The sequence below is a fragment of the Mus pahari genome, chromosome 2 (assembly GCF_900095145.1).
Source record: "Mus pahari chromosome 2, PAHARI_EIJ_v1.1, whole genome shotgun sequence".
Lineage (NCBI taxonomy): Eukaryota > Metazoa > Chordata > Mammalia > Rodentia > Muridae > Mus > Mus pahari.
Window position 1 is genome coordinate 56,229,461 of NC_034591.1, and position 22,141 is coordinate 56,251,601.

Here is a 22,141-nt window from a genome sequence, read left to right on the forward strand (position 1 = left end):
GGTAGTCTTGGGTTCTATAAGAGAGTGGACTGAGCAAGCCAGGGGAAGCAAGCCAGTAAAGAACATCCCTCCATGGCTTCTGCATCAGCTCCTGCTCCCTNNNNCGCTTGAGTTCCAGTCCTGCATCCTTTGGTGATCAACAGCAGTATGGAAATATAAGCCAAATAAACACTTTCCTCCCCAACTTGCTTCTTGGTCATGATGTTTGTGCAGGAATAGAAACCCTGACTAAGACAGTGGCCTTTCCCTTTACCCTGTCAGCTGAAGGTGTGCACAATCTACCACCCAACTGAGTCATTGTCATTGAAAGGTTTAAGCATGAGCGGAAGTCTCACCCAAGGACACCAGGAGGAGTTGAGGAAGGAAAGCTGTGAACATCGTTTTCTGAAGACAACATGAAGGTTGCACATAACAACAACTCAGAGCTGCTGCAGTTACCTACACAGGTCTGCACAGGATCAAGCCAGTAAGTATACCATCCCGGAGAGGGGAGGGGTCCAAAAATCCTCACCTTTAGCAGAGGAGTTGCTGTCAGCTGATGGCTACTGAGGCGGGAAGTCACTCTACTTTGGGAACAAGACTACCTCACTGGATGGCCTCACACCCACATACTATGACCAGCACTCAGGATAATTAAGTAATTATATTATGAACAATATGAACAAAGTTGGGAGAGAAACAGTAGAGAGCATTTGGAAGAGTTGGTGGGAGGTACTAGTGAGTGAGTAGTTATGTTCAAAACACGCTATATAAATGCATTCAAATAGGTAAAACTGTTTGTACACACATACACATGTATGTACAACCACTCATACAGTCACATATGGGGTATGCATGTATTTAGTAAAATAAGGAAATGAGGACATGGCTGACACAAAGGCTAACACAATTACTTCTGAAAGATAGGGAGATTGGCATAGACTGAAAGCAGACAGACAGAAACTCTCAACTTACGTATGGTTTATATTTTTGACTGGAAAATGGTTCACAATGGTTCCTTTAGTCATCATTTGACATGAGAAGCTAGATTTTTTTAATGCATATTAACTATCTTACTATACAAACGTGTTTCTATTAGAGAACGATCTAACCTAATAGCACAGTCCTAGAATCCTAGTTATTCAGACTGAGACAAGGGCTGTAGTTCCAGGCCTACCTGGGTGATAGAGTCAGTTTGGTCTTTACGAAGACCAAATGGGTAAAACAAGAAGCTACAAAAGAGGAAGAGGAATACAGATTAGTGGTGGGCTACCTGCCTAGAATGCATAGAGACCCTGTGTTCATCCACAGTGTCACAAGTACAAAGAAAGACGAGGAAACTGAGCTAAGGACTGATGAGATGGCCCAGCAGGTAGAGATGCCTAAGACCCAGTCTGACCCAGGAAGCTCAGCTCCCGGAACCCACAGAGCAGAGGAAAAGAACTGACTCCTGCAAGGTGTCCTCTGGCCTCCACTTGTACACTGTGGCATACAGCAGTGCACACATGCATGCACATGCACACACACACAGAGAAAATAACAAATGTAAAATTGAAAACAACAACAACAACAACAAAACCCAGGAAATTAAGTTAGCAAGGGATAGCTTCTGATAGATTCTGATATTCCAGAGTTTTGTACCAGATCATAGGGCGTGTACTATAAAGTACAGTCACCGTTCATGCCAACTCACAGACATGATGTTTGTGACCATGGCCATTACATTTTCCAGAAAAAAAAAAAAAAAAAAAAAAAAAAAACCAAACAAATGACCACAGACATGAGAACTATGACTGATGAATGTTCAGGAGTGTGTGTATGTGTATGAGTATGTGTGTGTGTGTGTGTGTGTGTGTCCCACTTAGATGCTGCTGAGGAATCAAATAGTTGTTTGGTGTTCTTTTAAAAGTGTCTACTGATGATTTTTATGGTGCACCATTCTTTTGAAAATTCTGTTTGGATCCCAGGCCCATTTAAAAAAAAAAAAAGTTCAATTCATTCTTTCTTGTAAAATTTTGTTGTTGTTTTTGTTTAGTTCTTTATATATTCTGGATACTAATTCTGTCAGATACCTAGACTGGCAAAGACTCTTTGCCATTCTGTACCAAGACATACACTCACTGGAAAACGTCCTTATGCTCACACAGATGGCGGCTGTAAGAACAGCAGCATTCTGAGAGGCTTGGAAAACCAACAAGCTAAGAGCACAAAGGACCCAAGAGCTGAGCGGAGGAGGTGATTCCAGGAGCAATGGAAATGATGGAGTGTGAGGCCCTAAACGCAGAGGAAACTCTGAGGACAGGGCCATCAATCACTGCCGAGCTTAGCTTCTGACAGGGAGTGGGACTCCAGCTTCCAGATGTTGCATTAAAACGTAATGTTTCCCCAGAGACTCCCGTGGCAGGCTTCCCTGAAGCTTCGGTTTCACTCAGCTAACTAATTATGAGAAAATGTGACATCGGTATTTCACTTTTTCTACAGGGACAAATCATTCCCAGCAGGAGGGAGAAGTTGTTATTTTTTTGTTGTTCAGTTTTCTTTTGTCATTAAAAAGAAATTACTTACACAGCAGTAAATAAACTCTTGTTAGAGGAGAGGAACTTTTTTTCCCTTCTCAATAATTCTGCCAATTTTACCTTAATGCTGACAATCATTTCTTTGTTTTCCCAATAATGTGGTGATGTTAAAAAGAGAATAGTTTCAATATTTAATCTAGGACTAAATTAACTCGACCATTTAGTAGCTTTGTGATATCAAGGCATTTATTTAAGGACTTACTCCCCCAGCTATAAAGCTATAACATGCCCTGCAAGTTGTTACCTATTAACAATGAAACAGAAATGCAGTTACAGTGTGTCAGCACAGTTCTGAGTAAGTACTAAATATTCTTTATCTTCTACTCTGAAAACTGAGGAGTTAGAGAAAGGACTGAAGGAGCTGAAGGGGTTTGCAGCCCCATAGGAAGAACAATATCAACCCAACAGACCCCCCCAGAGCTCCCAGGGACTAAACCACCAACCAAAGAGTACACATGGAGCGACCCATGGCTCCAGCTGCATATGTAGCAGAGGATGGCCTTGTTGGACATCAATGAGAGGAGAGGCCCTTGGTCCTATGGAAGACTCGATGCCCCAGTGCAGGGGAATGCCAGGACAGGGAGGCAGGAGTGGGTGGGTTGGTGGGGGAGCACCCTCATAGAAGCAAGGGGAGGGAGATGGGATAGGGGGTTTCCAGAGGGGAAAGAGGGAAAGGAGATAACATTTGAAATGTAAATAAACAAAATAATCCAATAAAAAAATAATATATGTGTCATCTATGCCTGTTGTTGGCAATCTTTATGACCACTCATCCAATCCTGAAGCCATTCTTTACTTGGGGACTTCAAGTCAAATTATGTATTAATAAACATTTTGTTCTTTCTTGGCTCTGGTACAAAAATAAAAGGTCTCCAGTGAAAAGTTATTATTTGTAAATAATTCAAAAATGGTGCATTTCTCTTAACTTTTCTTAGTTTTGTCTGATTGGTTGGTTGGTTGGTTGGTTGGTTTTTCATTTGTTTGTTCCTTTGTTTAGACAAGAAAACTCATTACATTTTCTGTACTGCCCCTGAACCTGTGACTTTCCTGCCTCTGCCTCCTGAGTAGCTAGGGTTATGTGCAAATGCCAACATCTCAACCTCTGTGCTATGTGGAGCAAACATCAGCCAATCTATGAGTCCCGTGATACCGCCTGGATGGAAGAAAGTAGGGACATGTTATCTGGGTGCCTGTGACAAACTGGGAGACCATTTCTGCAGATGATAACCTATTCTAGTTCACAACTACCCAGGAGACACGCAGAGCAGAGCAGAGCAGAGCAGAGCAGAGCAGAGCAGAGCAGAGCAGAGCAGAGCAGAGCAGAGCAGAGCAGAGCAGAGCAGAGAAGCCCACTGCACAAACAGGCAGACTAAGAGAGAAGGGGCAGGGTCACTGTGCTCAAGCGGGCTGATGGGCACCTGTAAGGATGGAAAACAGCAGGGCTATGGGGCTTCTCTAAGCTAGATTTCTGCAAGAATGAATTTTTGTTTCAGAATAGCCAAAGGCAGCAGCTGTGACTGTAGGAAATAGGATTGCTGGTGGGAAGAGAACAAAACAGAAAACTGAGAGGGACAGGGTTCTACATTCTGACAACCCATTTGCCAATGTGCCTAAGTTCTTTTAGAATAAACCGGAGAAATTTGATTTACCTCTCTTCCAGAGGCGTTGCAATGTCATGTAGATGTCATACAAGGGTGATGGTGTGACACTGAAGATGTTTTATGATGGCCACAGTGAATATTAATTCCTAACATATATAAATGTAAGGCAACACACTGTTGCCAGGTAGAAAATGATAGCAGTAAGGAAACATGCATAAATATTTCCCTAAGGATGCACAGACTTGTAGATGATGAACAGTTAGGCAGTGTGGGTAAATCAGCATGCATGTTTAAACTTTAAAGGTTACAGGAGACAAAGAGGCATGAATATATAGTGCATTTTTTAATTCACCAAAATGTAATACTCATCTAATTTGCAAAGTAGCTCCTCAACTAGTCACATAGTTGTTAAAATACTTCTAACTCTAAGAGCAAGTTATTTGGGCAGGAATCATCTTCCAGATCTTCCAAGGACTCTGACATATGCCTAGAGGTCGCCCCTAGCCCCTTAAGAAGTCCTAGTGGACTGCAGAATGTGAATTTAGAATTTCCTCCCCCTTGGGAATAGAGGATTTTCTCTTATGCTTAGAAAGACAAAAGCAACGACAGGTTATTAAGGGTAAAAATAGTTCAAAATAAAGGCAAACACACATTTCTAATTTATCATTTGGACACGGAAGCTGAAGGACTTATAAATATACAATCAAAACCCTATTCATACCAGCAACGATCAGCAAAATAGCATGCAATAATGGTTTACCATTAGGTGGTTGATTACCTAATTCTGACTTAATGGGCCTTGAACATAATTTTCCCTACAATTCTACAGAGAACATGATACAACCTCATTCCAATATTAGGACAGATTTCATAATGTAGCAGCAGGAGAGGTCGCCTAAAACTCCCTCTCCATTTCCTTAATTCACTCACTTAATAAATACATTTTTAATGTTTGCTTTTTGTCGGACACTATATCAAAGAAATTGGCAGTCTGAGGAGCCAGCTAAGGAAAGCATCAGATTAGTGTGTTAAGCTTGGGAAAAATAGATGGCATAATAAGTGGATCAGAGAGCTTTCAGGGAAGATGAGAAAGGGTGAGTAGAAACTGTCACGTGACAAAAAGCAAGAGTCATTTCCTTCTGGGAACAGCAAGAATGAAAGCAGGAGATGCAAAAAAAAAAAAGCAAGTGACCCAGAAATTAGATACAGAGTCATATACCTGGAGTGCAGGCTATTGACAGGAGAATGGGGAATGACAGATAAAACAATAAGCAGCAAAGAGCAAAGGAAGATAGAAATTCCATCCTTAAAGCCTAGTAGCGCTTGCTTTAAAATACAGTACCAAAAGACCAACCACAAGTTTTGGTCTGTTGCAAAGTGGTCATCTTGAAAAGTGCTACATACATACAGTAAACTGGAAAGGGGTAACCTACAGATGTGGGTTACAGTCGTGGGACAATCTCAAAACCCAAGAAAGACACCAACAACCCCGCAACTAAAGCAGATTGTAGATGCTTGAGAAACATCACTCTATGGTCTGATGAACCCATGACCGACACCAAACAAACAAATTTGATTGACTATGGAATAAGTGAACCAAAATTAGAAATGACATAATCAGATGTTTTGCCCTTTGAGTGACACAGCTGTCTCTTAGAATAAAAATAATTCACCTCATGGAGTAACCAGCTCGCTTACTCGCTGCTCAGCCCCTTTCAGATTTAAAGCACTCTGCCAACACAGAGATGTGACCTCACAAAGTCCAGTCTGAATAGGCAGGACTTGGGTGATCTCTCCTGAAACACCTCCTCACTTTAGACATGAAAATCTGACTCACAGAAAATAATGCTCACCTCAAAAGTTATGAGACATTTGTGATGGCAGACAGAAACCCAGAAGATATTAAACTTCATAATGCTTGTCAACCAAAATGGTTACAGCTAATAGAAAAATAATACCAGATATGAACCATAGCTTCATGTTTTTAGAACTGTTTGACATTTCACACTAAAATGCTACAGGGTCAACATCTTTGAGGCACTTTCTTAACAATGATCAACTATGACGCTGAGCTGGGAGGACCAGGGACAAATTTTGAGTGCAGAATTTAGAATAAAAATGACATGTTCTTACCATGATCTTCTGAAGAGACTGGGGACCTATAAAAAATAATACAAACATGATAAATATTTTATATATGATAATGATAACAATAAGTACACATAACATTATAGAAATTATATACTCAAAATTTAGTTAAGGTGGGCTGGAGAGATGATGTTTCAGAGGATAGAAGCACTTGCTATCCTTGCAGAGGACCGAGGTTTAGTTCCCAGCATCTACTTGGTGGCTCACTGACATCCTTAAATCCAGTTCCAGGGGATCTGACAACTTCCATGGCTTCCATAGGTACCAATCACACACATGGTACATATCCACACATACAGGCAAAACAATCAGGCATATAAAAAATAATAAATAAGTCTTAAGAAAAATTTAGTAAGGAGAAACTCAGAATAGTAAGTGTAACTAATGTACCTGTTAAAGGGCGTATTCTAATCAACAACACTTCCATATTATCTAAATTGGTTAAGTACTGTGGGTTACTAAATGTCAGCTGCTTAACAGGGTTGTCCCAAGGCTGCACAAATTACTTAAGTATGAACTTATTGTGGAAGAATGAGAATTCATTGAACTATGTTATCAAGTGAAACTTATACCCAAGGCCTAACACCTAGAACAAATGCCAGAGACAGAAATGTGCGCTGGATTTAATGCACAAAGGGCCATGCTCAGTCATTTTAAAAGTATTAACAGAATTAAAAGAAAATGAATGCACAATTATCATTATTTTCCTGCTTCTGACATTCCTCAAATTTAATGATTGCACAAGCTTAACCTTCTGTGTGATGGCCTAGTATAAGAATCGGGATAAGACCAAAAACCACTGGGCCTCACAAGTTTAATAAATCAATAACTTTCCTATATAACCTGTAAGCTTAGCTCTAATTATCATAGTCAGCTATCAAATGGAATATCATGTCAACCATAAAATATTTCCCCTCAGTTGACACTAGTGGAGGTGTGAATAAAAGTGGGGGGATAGCCAGGCGGTGGTGGCACACGCCTTTAATCCCAGCACTTGGGAGGCAGAGGCAGGAGGATTTCTGAGTTTGAGGCCAACCTGCTTTACAAAGTGAGTTCCAGGACAGCCAGGGCTACACAGAGAAACCCTGTCTCAAAAAACAAAAAAAAAAAAAACAAAACAAAACAACAACAACAAAAAAAAAGTGAGGGGATAGAGTAAAAAATGTACTACCTGTTGGAGCAATAGTAAACAACTTGAGGATGCATGATCCACTTGCCCTTGATCCTACTGATAAGCAATATCTCTTTTATTATGCAAATACATAGCAATAGTTGCATGCATAGTTGTAATGTAAAGAAAATCTGAGCATCCACTAGTGCAAACTGCTAACCCATTTCAGCCTCATGAGCCATTTCAAGTAGAATTTAACACATGAAACAGAATCCCAAGATTTGGTGGAAAAAAATTAGTGTCCAAGAGGCAAATAAACCAGAATAATGATGAGCAGGAATTGACACGTCACTAAGCCATCATTACTTGAAAAACACTTGGCCTCTCCTGTTGAAACAGATTGATGTTTCTCTAAAAGTTCCCAGATTTTGTACTCTGCTCATACTGGTCTTTGTAGGTTATTATCCCTTAGCAATGTGGAAATACGTCTTAGTTAGAAAAAGCAGGCCCTGGCTTTACATTTGTTGAATTGAAAGCATTTCAGTACCACCATGCTGGTATTCAGAATCAAGACAATTAAAAGCTCTTTGAAAGTGATCATATCACCTCTGAAGGACCTTAAGAACTGTCTGCTCCTGATCTCTCTAGAAGAAAAAAAATTAAGCAGGGAATGTTTGGAATCAAAGGTAAAATAGAATTGAAAGTTGATTCCAAAGAAGAACATAGACTGGAAATAACATGTGCTGACGAAGGTGCCTGGGACATGGAACATGTGCCATCACAAAAGAACATCTTCACTTCAGATTTATTTCTTATGTAAAGCAAATAAACACATATTTACAATTAACTTCTGATAGAGAATGAAAATAAAGAGAAACCCATGCCCATAGCCCCCTGCATGTCTCAAGGTGGGAGCCCTTCTTTGCTGCCTTTCTGCAAAGCATTTCATACTAAATCTGAAACAGTCCAGATGGCTTCGTTAAAGTCCCAAGGGGATACATTCTGAAGTAGGTCCAGGCAGCGAGGACGAACTATCAGAGTGTTTTGCACAGATTAGTTATGTTGCATTTCTGTGGCTGAATGTCTCCCACACTCCTGGACTAGTGGAATTTGAAGACATCTGGAGCATTTCAACCCTCACTCAGAATTTCACCTTTCACTGCAAAATGTCACTAGATTATACTACTGAGACATGCACCTCATCCACTTAGGCTGGGAGTGGGTATACAAAGTTTCGCAGAACTCAGCTCAGGAGAGAAGAAACGTCCTGCAGTGAGCAATAGAAACAGTTGTTTTTAAAACAGAGGTTGAATATCAGGAAGAGGATTATCTTCCCGACAGCTGAGCCCCGCAGCTGAGGTACACAGGAAGCCTTACCATCCCCACCATCCTGAGACACTTGAGCCAGAACTTGTTTAATTTCCTTCCATGTACACAGTCTTAGAGGTAGTTGTTGCCCTTACACGATGAACTATTACTAACATTTACTAATGACTCAGGTAGAGTTCTTCTCTATATTTTCCTGACTGCCAGACTTTATTATGATTTATGCAATATATATCTTTGCTATGCTTTATGACTTTGTTGGTGCTACTGACATTCATATTTCATTCAAATTCAGGGAACTGAGAAAAAGACAACAGCAGGAACAAAATAAGAATTCAAAGACTCCATCTAAGATTGGTTATTCTTTTATTAAACTAAATTGTTATCATTCATCTTGGAATCTTTCAATTCATTGGACTTAATGTATGCAGCAAGGTCACACATGCCTGTCCCACATCAAGTGATGGAGAAACCAAGGACAATATCAGAAGAGCCATAATCTAGTGAAAATAAAAGTCATACTTCTAACTTAGTGACATAATATAGAAAAAAAAACCCAATGCTTATAACACAGTGAGATTCACAACAAGAGAAATGTGTATTAAGTAAAATGGAGCAGTTCAGAGAGAGGAGTCATGTGCCCCAAGAATAAAACAAACTCTAAAGGTCAAAACTCTTTGGCCCCAGCCTTAGGGAATTAATAAGAGCTCATTAGGTAAGTGAGAGAAAAATTCTAGACAGAAGCAACGGGTACATAAAACAGCCAGAACTGAAATTTCATAGACTTCATAGACGTTATCAGAGACATAAATAACTCAGTACTGCTGTCACATAAAGAATGATAAAACCCATGACTGGGGGAGTTGGGGCCATTCCATATGGAGCCTATAAATCTATTTTCACGTGTCTGGAATTTACTTTCTAAAATAAATACAAAAAATGTTTGAAAGCCACATTTTCTGGTTTCTATTTTTGAATGATCTAAAGAGAACGGAGAGAGGATAAACTTAGGGGTTACTGTAAAACTTCCCTGTCAAGAAGCAAGAATAAAAATGTCTGTTTTTCAATTCTCCTTGAAACCCATGAAAAATAACAGGGAGCATGAAACCAATAAAAACATCTTTTAGTAATCTAGCTATTTATAAGAAAAACTGCCACTGATGAAGAAGAGTCACCAAATATAGTAAAAGTTGGGACTGTGCTTCAGGAGAACAGTCGTGTGACATTAATGAGACACAGAGATGTCGTTTTCCACAAATCCAGGCAGAAAGTCCCAATCTGAGCTGGGATGTCCTGTTCTTGAGATGTTAAAGCAGATTCCAGAGGAGAGTGCAGATAAAACAGGGTCTGAAAACACACAAAGTCCTGGAAAGAACTTACCCAATGAAGCTATCACAAATAATCAAAAAGCTACCGTAGATACACAAAAAGACAAACCAAACAAGAAATGCCAGTGTAACATACCAAAGAGATGAGGGCATGAGGAAGGTAAGAACAGTTACTCAATCTGCATGGCCTTGGAAAAGGGAAGAAGTGAGAACGGAGCAGTGAGTCTGGAGAGAAACAGAGCCTTTGAGAAGTCTAGAGAGGAATGCAGGGATAGGAACTACATGGAGATGGAGAGCGCACAGGCTTGCCCAGCCTTTAGCTAGTGCATTAGAGTAGCATGGGCTTGCCCAGCCTTTAGCTAAAGCATTAGAGAGAAAGAGCCAGAAAATAGCATAAGAAGTAAATAATTTAAGATGTCAAAACATAAAACATTTTTAATGTGTTCTACCATTTTAGGGATAACTTTTATTATCTTACATTTTAATTAGTGCAGACATAAGGAGTTTGGATTCTTTTCTAATCAATTTATTTATTCTTCTTCCACATATTTCATCCTGACCCCAGTTTCCCCTGCCTCTTCTCCTCTCAGCTCCTTTCCTACGTCCCCTCTCCCCTAGATCCATCCCTCCTCTGTTTCTCTTCAGAAAAGGGCGGCCTCTCGGGGATCTCAACCAAACATGGAATAACAAGTTATTAATAATCCAGGAATGTTTGGATTCTCAAATCAACATTTTAGGAAATACCTCTAGTTATCTTAGGGACTGAGTTTATTCTCTAGCATATGGGGGCTTTCTATAGAAAAGTCTGACTAGACACAATTGTTAGAAGAAAGTGAAGAAGGCACAACACATTATCATAGCTACACAAGATGAGCTACTTACTGACTCAATACAATACCAAAGACATTCTTTACATATATTATAAACACTACCCTAAAATTAATATAGAATCACAAACAGCAAACCAAGGCAGTCTTGAAGGAAGTGCACAAAGCTGGAGGCACCGCACTACCTGACTCTAAAGTGCACTACTCTCCTAGACATGGCTGCACACACAGAGCCGGAACAATTGCTATGCCAACAGACAACATGGAAAGGAAAAGGTTCATGTGGTCCCACCCCAAAACAAAAACAGGCAGCTAATGACTGCTTAGAAAAGGAGGATTAGCCTCTCCCATAGTTCAGTAATTGGTTATCTAACACAAAGTAATCAGTCCTGGAACTATATATGCACAAATAACAAAAATAAACTTAGTGAGTTGTATTTATATAATTGTTCATGTATACATATATACATACATACATACATACATACAAACATACATATAATAATAACAATTACAAGATATAAAAAAGAAGCTATCAATTTGACATGGAGGGAGGTAACCTGGGAGGTACTAGAAGGAAGAAAGAGAGAGTGTTAAATCACATAATTCTACTTTAACTAAAATGTATAAAAGTAGGTTTAGAAAGACAAAGTACATTGCAAAGATATGGTAAGCAAAATAACATACAATCTCTACATAAACAGATGCACAAACCAAGACATGGAACAGGATAAGAATAAAGAAGGCTCAGCCGGGCATGGTGGCACAAGCCTTTAATCCCAGCACTCTGGAGGCAGAGGCAGGCAGATTTCTGAGTTTAAGGCCAGCCTGGTCTACAGAGTGAGTTCCAGGACAGCCAGGGCTACATAGAGAAACTCTGTCTCGAACCCCCCCCCCCAAAAAAAAGTAAAGAATAAAGAAGGCTCAATGCCCCCGTGTAGAGGAATGCCAGGAGAGGGAAGCCATAGTGGGTGGGTTGGTGAGCATGAGGAAGGGAGATGGGATAGGGGGTTTTCAGAGGGGAAACCAGGAAAGGGGATAACATTTGAAATGTAAATAAAGAAAATATCTAATTAAAAAAGGAAGTAAAGACACATAGATCACTCCACTGATTTGACACAAAGGCTCCAAGAATAGCCAGTGAGAAATGAGAGTTTTTAAGTGACTCTGGGAAAGCTGAAAATCTGCATATGAAAGAATAAAGTTAGAATTTCCTTACATACAAGAGTCAACTCAATATTCCATAAGTGTGCAACTAGTATACACTTAATTGAAAATGCATTTAAAAACAACTCTAATGGATTAAAGACATAAATATAAGGCCCCCAACCCACAAAAAAAATAAAAATAAAAATTATCATGACACCAACATGAACAACTTGTTCTAAAATGAAACCTTAAAAGCAATAGAAACAAAAGCAAAATCAGACAAACAAGAATTTCACACTGAAAAAGTTCTGGACACCAAAGCAAACAATCAACCAATTGAAGAGTTAATATTCAGAATGTGAGAAAGTATTTGCAGACTGTTATCTGATAAGGGTCAAAATTTGCAATGTGTAGTGAAAAATAATATAAAAAGAAGAGAATCACCCAAGTGAGAGATGATAATTGGCATCTCTCAAAAGACACGGATGACGAAAAGAAAACAGGGAAAATGCTCTGAATCACCACTTATGAGGGAATGGAGGCTGAGAGCCAGAAACACATGCTCTAACTCCTGTTTTTTATTTTTATTTTTTCCAATTTTTTATTAGGTATTTACTTCATTTACGTTTCAAATGCTATCCCGAAAATCCCCTATATCCTCCCTTCCCCATTCCCCTACCCACCCACTCCCACTTCCTGGCCCTGGTGTTCCCCTGTACTGGGGCATATAAAGTTTGCATGACCAAGGGGCCTCTCTTCCCAATGATGGCCGACTAGGCCATCTTCTGCTACATATGCAGCTAGAGACATGAGCTCTGGGGGTACTGGTTAGTTCATATTGTTGTTCCACNTATAGGNTTGCAGACCCCTTCAGCTCCTTGGNTACTTTCTGTAGCTCCTCCATCGGGGGCCCTGTGTTGCCTCCAATAGCTGACTGTATGCATCCACTTTTGTGTTTGCCAGGCACTGGCATAGCCTCACAAGAGACAGCTATATCAGGGACCTTAAATCAGTCTGGCAGTTCCTTGGAAAATTGGACATAGTACTACTGGAGGATCCAGCAATACCTCTTCTGGGCATATATCCAGAAGATGTTCTAACTGGTAATAAGAACACATGCTCCTCTATGTTCATATGTCTTATTTATAATATCCAGAAGCTGGAAAGAATCCAGATGTCCCTCAACACAGGAATGAATGAAGAAATTGTGGTACATTTACACAATGGAGTACTACTAAGCTATTAAAACAATGAATTTTGGCAAACACAAAAGTGGATGCTCACAGTCAGCTATTGGATGGAACACAGGGCCCCCAGTGGAGGAGCTAGAGAAAGTACCCAAGGAGCTAAAGGGGGCTGCAACCCTGTAGGTAGAACAGCAATATGAACTAACCACTACCCCCAGAGCTTGTGTCTCTAGCTGCATATATAGCAGAAGATGGCATAGTCGGCCATCATTGTTAAGAGAGGCCCCTTGGTCTTGCAAACTTTATATGAGCCAGCACATGGGAAGGCCAGGGCCAAGAAGTGGGAGTGGGTGGGTAGGGGAACAGGGGCGGGGGAGGGTTTAGGGAACTTTTGGGATAGCATTTGAAATGTAAATAAAGAAAATATCTAACAAAAAAGAAAATAAAGGTTTTTCTATTGTATACATAAAAAAAATGAATTTATGAAATTCTTAGGCAAATGGATGGATCTGGAGGGTATCATCCTGAGTGAGGTAACCCAATCACAAAAGAACACACATGATATGCACTCACCGATAAGTGAATATTAGCCCAGAAACTTAGAATACCCAAGATACAATTTGTAAAACACATGAAACTCAAGAAGAACGAAGACCAAAGTGTGGACACTTCTCCCCTTCTTAGAATTGGGAACATAACACCCAAGGAAGGAGTTACAGAGACAAAGTTTGGAGCTGAGACGAAAGGATGGACCATCCAGAGACTGCCCCACCCGGGGGTCCATCCCATAATCAGCCACCAAATGCAGACACTATTCCATTTGCCAGCAAGATTTTGCTGAAAGGACCCTTACTCCTGTTAAGAGCAGCCACTGTTGCCAGGTATGGTGGCGCAAGCCTTTAATCCCAGCACTTGGGAGGCAGAGGCAGGCAGATTTCTGAGTTTGAGGCCAGCCTGGTCTACAGAGTGAGTTCCAGGACAGCCAGGGCTACACAGAGAAACCCTGTCTTGAAAAACAAAACAACAACAACAAAAAAAGCAGCCACTGTCATCAAAATGTGCAAGGGTAAGGATGATGGGAAAGATGCAGGCAAAGAACGCACATCAATGGAAGCTGCCAGGAAGTTTGCAGGAATCCTGGGTGAAGAACATTATCTACAACTACTCAAACTGCAAAGGGCAATTGACCACGGGGTGCACAGCCCCTGGAGTACAACTGTGATGCAACTGAAGGCTCAGGAACACAGCAGAAGAAGATCCAGAAAGGCTGCAAGGACCATAGTACTAGAACAATTTCTTCTGGATAGTGATTTCTAGACATATTGAAAAAGCTTCAGAGAAACAGCCACTCTTTTAGGAAGAAGATCACGCCATTAACTAGAACGTTTTTTGAAAGTTTACCTTATATTTCAACTAATACAGAAATAAAGATTTCCAAACAAAAGATGTTTGAATTCTTAAAGCAAATTTTCAAAACAAGCAAATCTGTGTTGAAGATTGTAGGTAATATCTCTGGACTTCTGATGGACTGCATTCATTCTCTGAAATAGAGGTTTTCCTCAGAACCATGTGAATATACAAAATTGTCTAACTATATGTTTTTTTTCAATGTATCATTGAACTAGATTATTCTACATGAATAGGTTTCTGAGGAAATAAGACCTAAGATATCCACTGACCTTTGGGTACTTTATTGGATAGAACCGTATCTAGACTTTGTCATTCCTAAAGCACAAGATCAAAGACCATTCTTAAACTGCCACCCATACCCAAATCTCTATTCAAAACCTCCTATATTTCATGTAGGTCAAGTCACAAGGCCTAAGAACACTGAAAACTACATGTCTAATTTCCTATGAGCAAAGTGACAAGATATGAAAGCAAAATAGGTTAAACAATAAAGGCTTACTCCTTAGACTGTTAATTCTTATTCCACTTCACTGCTTTCCCTCCATGACCTTGGAGCTAAAGTAACAGATGCCATGACATGACTATTCTAGTCTTTATAACCTTGTATGATGCTTTGCAACAGGTTTTGGAGATATGTATCTGTGGGAGTTCTCATTCGTTGCTCTAAACTTTTAAGATGTATAGATTTATATACGTTAAATGTTAGTCTCTTCTGTTTTGAAGCCTCAAAACAATGTTTTACTCTCTTTACAGTTGATAGCATTCACTTAAAAGCATCTGTAATTTCTCTTCTTTGTCCTTCCTCAGGATACATGCCCCATTTCCTCCCTGAGAAACTGGTTGTCAACACAAGATAAAGTGGATGAATACTAGGAACCTACCCCACACTTAAAAAAAAAAAAAGTATTATCTACAAAATGATGCCTGTCTCCTTTCTCAGCATCACCAACATATGAAGTTAATATTTATAAATGATCACGTGCTGGGAGACCATCACAATGATGGGGTTACCACATTGAGATAAGCTTGTAATGAACATTCAAGATGGGTATGAAAGCCAAGTCTGAGACGCAAAGTGGATATTATTTTCTGAAACTACTCAGAAATGAGGTATTTTTCTAAGACAGACTGTAGATGGGATAGGAGAACTCCTAGATAGTTACACCAGACTCACAGGCTTGCCCAGTGCGACACAATCATCACAGGAAACCAAGCAGCGTCTCTCGGTGCGCTGGATCCTGTTGTGCCTCTGCACGCTGCTCAGCACACTGTGAAGAGTCTTAGCAGGAAGCTACATGAAAGTACAGCACACATGCCCGCACACCAAAGGCAACTGAATGCATGCTGGACATGAGTCCCAGTAGCTAACATAACACTTTCTATAAGACTAGGGGATTACACACCCTACTCAGCACACGCCCTTAATCCCAGCACTTGGGAGGCAGAGGCAAGTACATCTTGTGAGTGGAGGGCAGCCTGGTCTATGAGTTCCAGGATAGTCAATCTATTAGAAGCTTCTCATCAACTCTCCATGTTCTTTCCCAACCCACTTTTCCCTCTCTCCCTCCCTCCTTCTCTCCTTTCGTTTCCTGGCCACAGTCCTGAAAGCTTCCTAGGCTCCCCTCATCTTTACTTCTCACTCTTTGGTAAAACACAACCTTTTTGCAATGAAGCCCACCACATAGGTACACTCTGTTGCTATGGTGAAATTTTGGAAATATCTGGCCTGGACACTCGGTGCCCTTCTTAAGAGAATATTCTGCTTGGCTAAGAGACACCTAAGGTGTCTCAAATGGAAAACCATTTCTCATGGGACACTCCTTCCAAGGCACATTTTCAGGGTCCTATTTACTACTAAAGAAATGCCATCTTTGTGTTCCCGCTGTTCCGCTGTTAAAGGCTGCTGCTGCAGACTTAGTGGTTTACACTACCCGCTGATGGGCAAGAATTTCCACTTACATCAAGGAAACCCAGGTGTGCTTTAATGCACTTTTAAAGTGGACTGTAGATTCTTATTTCTAGGCAAGGGCTTTTCTCACGTGAGCTTCCACCAAAGGTCTGTGCTGTCTATCCCTAGAGGACACCACTCCATGAAGTCGCACTGAGGACTTGTTGAGAAACACTGAGCCAGCCAGTAGGTACAAGGTACAACTTCGCTACCATTACTGGGGCCTCAGAGCATCTATAATTAAGGACAAGAGGACCAAAAGTCCTTTGCTTGAGAATCTCCATCAGCTCCACAAACCCGCCTTTGTTTGCTTTTGTTCCTTCTCGTTATGCTCATTTCTCTAAGACAATGAACAGAGCATGGATGTCAAAGAGCTCAGGCGAGAAAGAGAGAGCGCTCAAGGATGAAAGCTACAGCAGCCACACAAAGCAGCATTGAGAGGAGAGAGACAAACACACTCTATTCAAGTCCCCCTCAACGACAGCCAGAGGGCCTCCAAGGTAACATTCACTCCTAACACAGGGGAAGGGCAGAGAGTGGGGGAGGAGCACCGAGATGGGCACTGTCGATGAGGTGACAGTCCCAAAACGTGCGCGTCACGAACACCAGTGAGCTCTTCATTTGAGGTGAGTATCCATCCACTCAATTACCACTCCATCTTCAAAATTCTCCACGCAAATACAGCCACGGATGGCCCGTGTGCAAGCTGTGTTTGAAATATACTGTCGTTTTTAAAAATAGATTCTTGCATTTACATCTATTAATCCCTTTTAAAAGCAATTTCATCATTAGCTTGTACAATTTGCTTTTCCTGCCTGAAAACTCTTCATAGTCAGTTTCTTGGAGGCCCCTGAACACCCTTTGAATTGAAATGTTACTGCCACCTACCGTTCTTTTCCAGGAATGTAAACAAAACGAGAAAGGAGTTTCTTCAAAGTGAAAAGGACCAGGGCCTTCGGCACAGGAGAATAATAGATAAAAGAGGTAGAGTCTGGTTTACCTATGCAGTATGGGGATCTGATTGTCACACTGCATGTGAGCATTTCAAATCTGCGAGGAATCAGTCTTTGCAAAAGCATTTGTCAGCGTGCGTCTTAAAAAGGGAAACATGGAACAGAAAAGATACAACCAAAGGAGACACACACACACACACACACACACACACACACACAATCGAGGCACAGGCAATCAAGGGTGTAGCCTTCAGAAACCAGACTCATGGCTTCAGCAGCTCTTGGGACGGAAGCCCTGGCTAACGGCTCAGGTTGGGACACAAATCTGTTTGCATTTTGGGAATATGTGGTTTATTTTATTTTAGCATGCTATTACATTTATTTGTGTTGATGAGGGATACCACAGGCAAGCAGAAGAACCACTGTCATGACAACGGGGCCAGAAAAGTGCCTACAGGCTCTCTCTGAGAACAACTGGGTGTTTGCACAGCGCTGGTAAGGACTTAGACTGGCGCATCGAGGAGAGATGCTTAGAGCATTTACTAGGAACTTGATGTGGGACTGAGGCTAACCATCCGCTGAGAGGAGGGAAGGAAGGCCAGGCTGGGTGCCTGGGTACCACATGGCATTAAGTGATAACTCCCTCATCCCCTTCTGTTTCTTGAATATCCACTTGCTACGTCCAGTAACGTGGTAGTGATCCTGTGGAACAGGGGCTACCGGGGGGGGGGGGGGATTCAGCGCTGAGAAGAATAAACTGGCTGCCTCAGGGCTGTGCTTTGCTCCCTTTCTGAAATGGAGAGATGATGTTTTGGGCCCCAGTGAAGGTGTGCTCACTCTCCTGATAGCTCCAGAATGTTCTAAAGGGCTGTTAATAATCCTGACTAAAGAACTTGCCCGTTTAGCAGAGGGGCAGTATCAGTTGGTGGAACTAGCATTCCTTGTATGGATGGTCACTTGTTTGAGCTTTGGACACTACCCTCCCTACCCTGGATCCCTACTGCACTTATCAAACTGATGAGAGCCCAAGCCATCCTGGATCTGGATTAAAGAGGGTTGATTGTACAAAATCCCATGGCACAGAGCACCTGGTACTGGCACAGGGATGTTCCCAGGGGAGACAAGACAGGCTGTGCACAGAGCCTCCCTGTTCTTGGAAACACTTTTGTTTTAATTGGCCTAACAGCACTCCAGCTTCTGCATACAGGAAGAGATGGAGATACCATTGTGTAGTTTTAAATGATATGGAAGCAGCTTCATTGCAAAAAAATCTCTAACGTTTTGCCAGCTTCTCACAATGCCTGGAGGCAAACTGTTGTGGAAGGCAAAGGCATCCTCTGGGCTCCAGATTTATTACTATTTTTTAAGTTTATTTGAGGTTTCTATTTTTATGTTCATGAGTGTTCGCCTGCATGCATATCTGTGCATCATATACAAGCAGTGCCCACGGAGGACAGAAGACTTTGGGTTCCCTAGGACAAGACTTACAGAAGACTGTGAGACACCATGTGGGTGATGGGAGTGGAAACCAGGCCTCCAGAAAGGCAGCTTGTGGTCCTAACCACAGAGCCACCTTCCCTCTGCTTTGTTTTTGAGGAATATTCATACGAGTCCCTTGTAGTCCCTGTCCACTGTTCCCAGCCTACTTGGTAAGCCAAGAAGCAGCGAGCTTTCTGTACATAAGGGTTCCACACTTGGATCCACTTATGAATGTCTAGGAGTCTGTATATGCAGGCTCTAGAAATTAGGATTCCTGTGTGTCCAATCATCCCCTTCTCTACTCAAAGAATACTTAAATGCCTTCAAATACTAATTAAGAAAACCCCAAATACCTAGGCAAGTAGTATGGAAAGCTTCTCACGGTGTAGGCTGCATGACCTAACCATTTCTGGCTACCCCTACTTACCACAGAGCTCACCACAGTGCCTTATCTAACTCCCCATAAACCATTATCAGGACTGCGTACCTCTGAACTTGTGAAATATCCACATCTCATCTGAGGAGTAGGGATATATTTTTATTATTTCACTACATATTTTCCCTAGGTCAAATCGTTTTGTATTGAAGTTTGCAACATAAAGATGGGTTGCACAGCTAGAAAGCACACTCAGCATTTTACCTATTATTCTGTTGCAATGGGATTGGGATTAGCTTCACCACAGCAACACATCAGATACCTTAAATCCTCTTGCTTCAGTCTCCTGAGTAGCAGCCTGTTTACAGGCCTGCACCACCAGGCCTAGAATGCCTTTTCTCTAACATCCAGCATTCATTCATTCAGCCCTCAAACTTCAATATATGCTGCTATTCCAGATATAGCACAAAATGTTGCAGGGACAAAATTAGCAATGCACAAATTGGCCAATGAGGGATCACATATGACTTAAAGAAGCCTCCAGTTGCTTTTTTATGCATTCTGTCCACTGTTGCCCAGGTATGAGTAGGAAAGACTGCCAACTATTTCAAATGAAAAAAAAAAAAAAAAGAACCACTTAACAGTAATGTTTCCAGTGCTGTAATTTTTGGCAAAATTTGGAACTAATAAAACTGGAATGGAAGAATTTCCTGGCAGCATTTTCAATACAATGTGTGTTTTAATATTGGCATACATTTTCCCTAACCCCTTTCCTTTTGCAATGCCAGTCAAAACAAGACCTGCTCAACAGAGATCCTATGATGGCTATTCTCCTAGGTGGATTTGGAAGCCTGACTCAATTTCCCCAATGTCTCTAATTTCTTTTGAGAAGTGATCATAAAAAGAAAGTGAAAATATCTTATTAGATGCTTTTTACACATAGAGGGACAGGATAGCTTGTGTGTTTGGTTCTCAAAGGTAAGCACTTGAGGACAGCAGGGAGATAAACAAGACCAAAGGGAGATGTGCCTTTCCTGAATGTTTTCCAGCTGGGGTGATTACCCAAGGTGATCAGACTTAGGCCGGTCAAAGGTGAGCAGGTAGGGGACCCAACTATCTCCCCAAAACACATGTCAGGGATGCTGTCTGTTCTGAGGACCCCGACTCCATCTCACAGCCCAGCAAAACCCACACCCCGCTAAGAAGATTAATTTTCTCCTGCTTATCTGACTGTGGTGCTCAAAGGATATGTCAACAGTCCAAACCCTCACCCAATCATCCATCTCCCTCTGGAAACCTGGAGCTTTGACAATAAGCACAATCCCTACTTTCCCTAGGCTCAGGTAATAACCGAATGTTTCCAGAGGAAACTGGGGAAAGAAAGCAGATGAGAACCGGAGAGTCATGAAGCTATTTCTCTTACATTCAGCCAAGAACATGTGATTATTTTTTAGAAATAGGGGAGGATTTGGGGTTGTTGTCTTGATATCATGACCTCTAAATTGTAAACTATATGGAAAGGGACAAATATTCTATTTAAAGTATGATGATGAGTTTGGGCTGTCCCTAAATGGTCTCTTGGTTACAGATCTCTTTAAAAATATCCAGTCACAGTGATTTTAATTATCACTGAGTGTTCTCTGAGGGACATTTCTAGTTATATATATAAAAAGTTGGTATTTACCAGCTCTTGTGAAATGGTGCAGTAAAATAAGCTTAAGAATCAAAAACAATTCATACTTTTGATGTAAGAAAAAATAAAAATAGTATAAAGGAAGAGGCAAATTCTGATTTCTAGTTTTCTCTTTGCATATATCCATTGTTATATGTATCAGAGTGAATCATAACCAACGATTTCTATAAGATTTCCCCCAGTAAATATAAGCTCAAGGGCAATTCGTTCCTTATTTAGGCTTGTGTCTCCAGTACCTTTCCTTGGTACTGAAGGTGACCAATATTAGTTGGTTCAGTAGGAGAATGTGTTTCCTAGAAGTAAAATGGAATCATAAATCAGACTTCACACACCATAACTCAAACTTGCTAACAGTGACTCTTTTTTTTTTTTTTTTTGTATCCATGTCACAAATATTTATTTGGTGTTAAGGTTGAAGAAGAAACCAGTCAAAGATACAAGAGACTCCTCTTCAAATGTGAAATGATAAATGTTAAAGAGAGACGTTTCAAGAAGAAAGGATGGGTAGTGGTTCTGTTGCTGCAGAGGGTCAAGCGGAGTCAACACGGTAAGGAAGATTTTGATTGGGGATTGGGGTAGATGCTAGGCGGTAGACACTGGAAACTCAGGGCTAACAGTGACTCTTGTCTGCAAGTGAACTATTGCACCAATCACAGAGATCTATCAGCCTCGGTCAGCTGACAAGGTAACAGATAAAAGCTTAGACACAGATGTCTCCATGGTTTCATAATGAACTCAATTTCACTTCTCATTACTGCCAAGTAATGGCCTGTCCTGGGGCTGCATACTATAGCCTCACCCTCGGATCTTAGATCAGGGCCCAGATAGTCCTTCTTACTTGTGAGATATTCCTTCTCCTTGGACCTCTCAGGGTTAGGACTTGAGAGTAATTATATATTATTATAATAAATATAATGTAATAAACAAATGCATGTCCATCAATTTAGGAGAGTCTCATAAACCAAAAATCTGAAACCTGAAGATTACTGCTACTTGGAAACTAAGTCCATATCTGGGTCCTGTGCCTGCCAACTCCTAGCCGGCTCAAAT

The 22,141-nt window shown here is 41.0% G+C and overlaps 1 protein-coding gene across 3 annotated transcripts in view; it reads right to left on the reverse strand.

Annotated features, from left to right (window-relative positions):
- Dgki (diacylglycerol kinase iota) overlaps nt 1–22,141 on the reverse strand; it is a 449,040-nt gene that overhangs the window by 45,246 nt on the left and 381,653 nt on the right. For all 3 annotated transcript variants that reach the window (XM_021190110.2, XM_021190109.2, XM_029534779.1), the window contains one exon: nt 6,290–6,315. In XM_021190110.2, the coding sequence (XP_021045769.1) occupies nt 6,290–6,315 (26 nt within the window). The remainder of the gene's footprint in view (nt 1–6,289; nt 6,316–22,141) is intronic.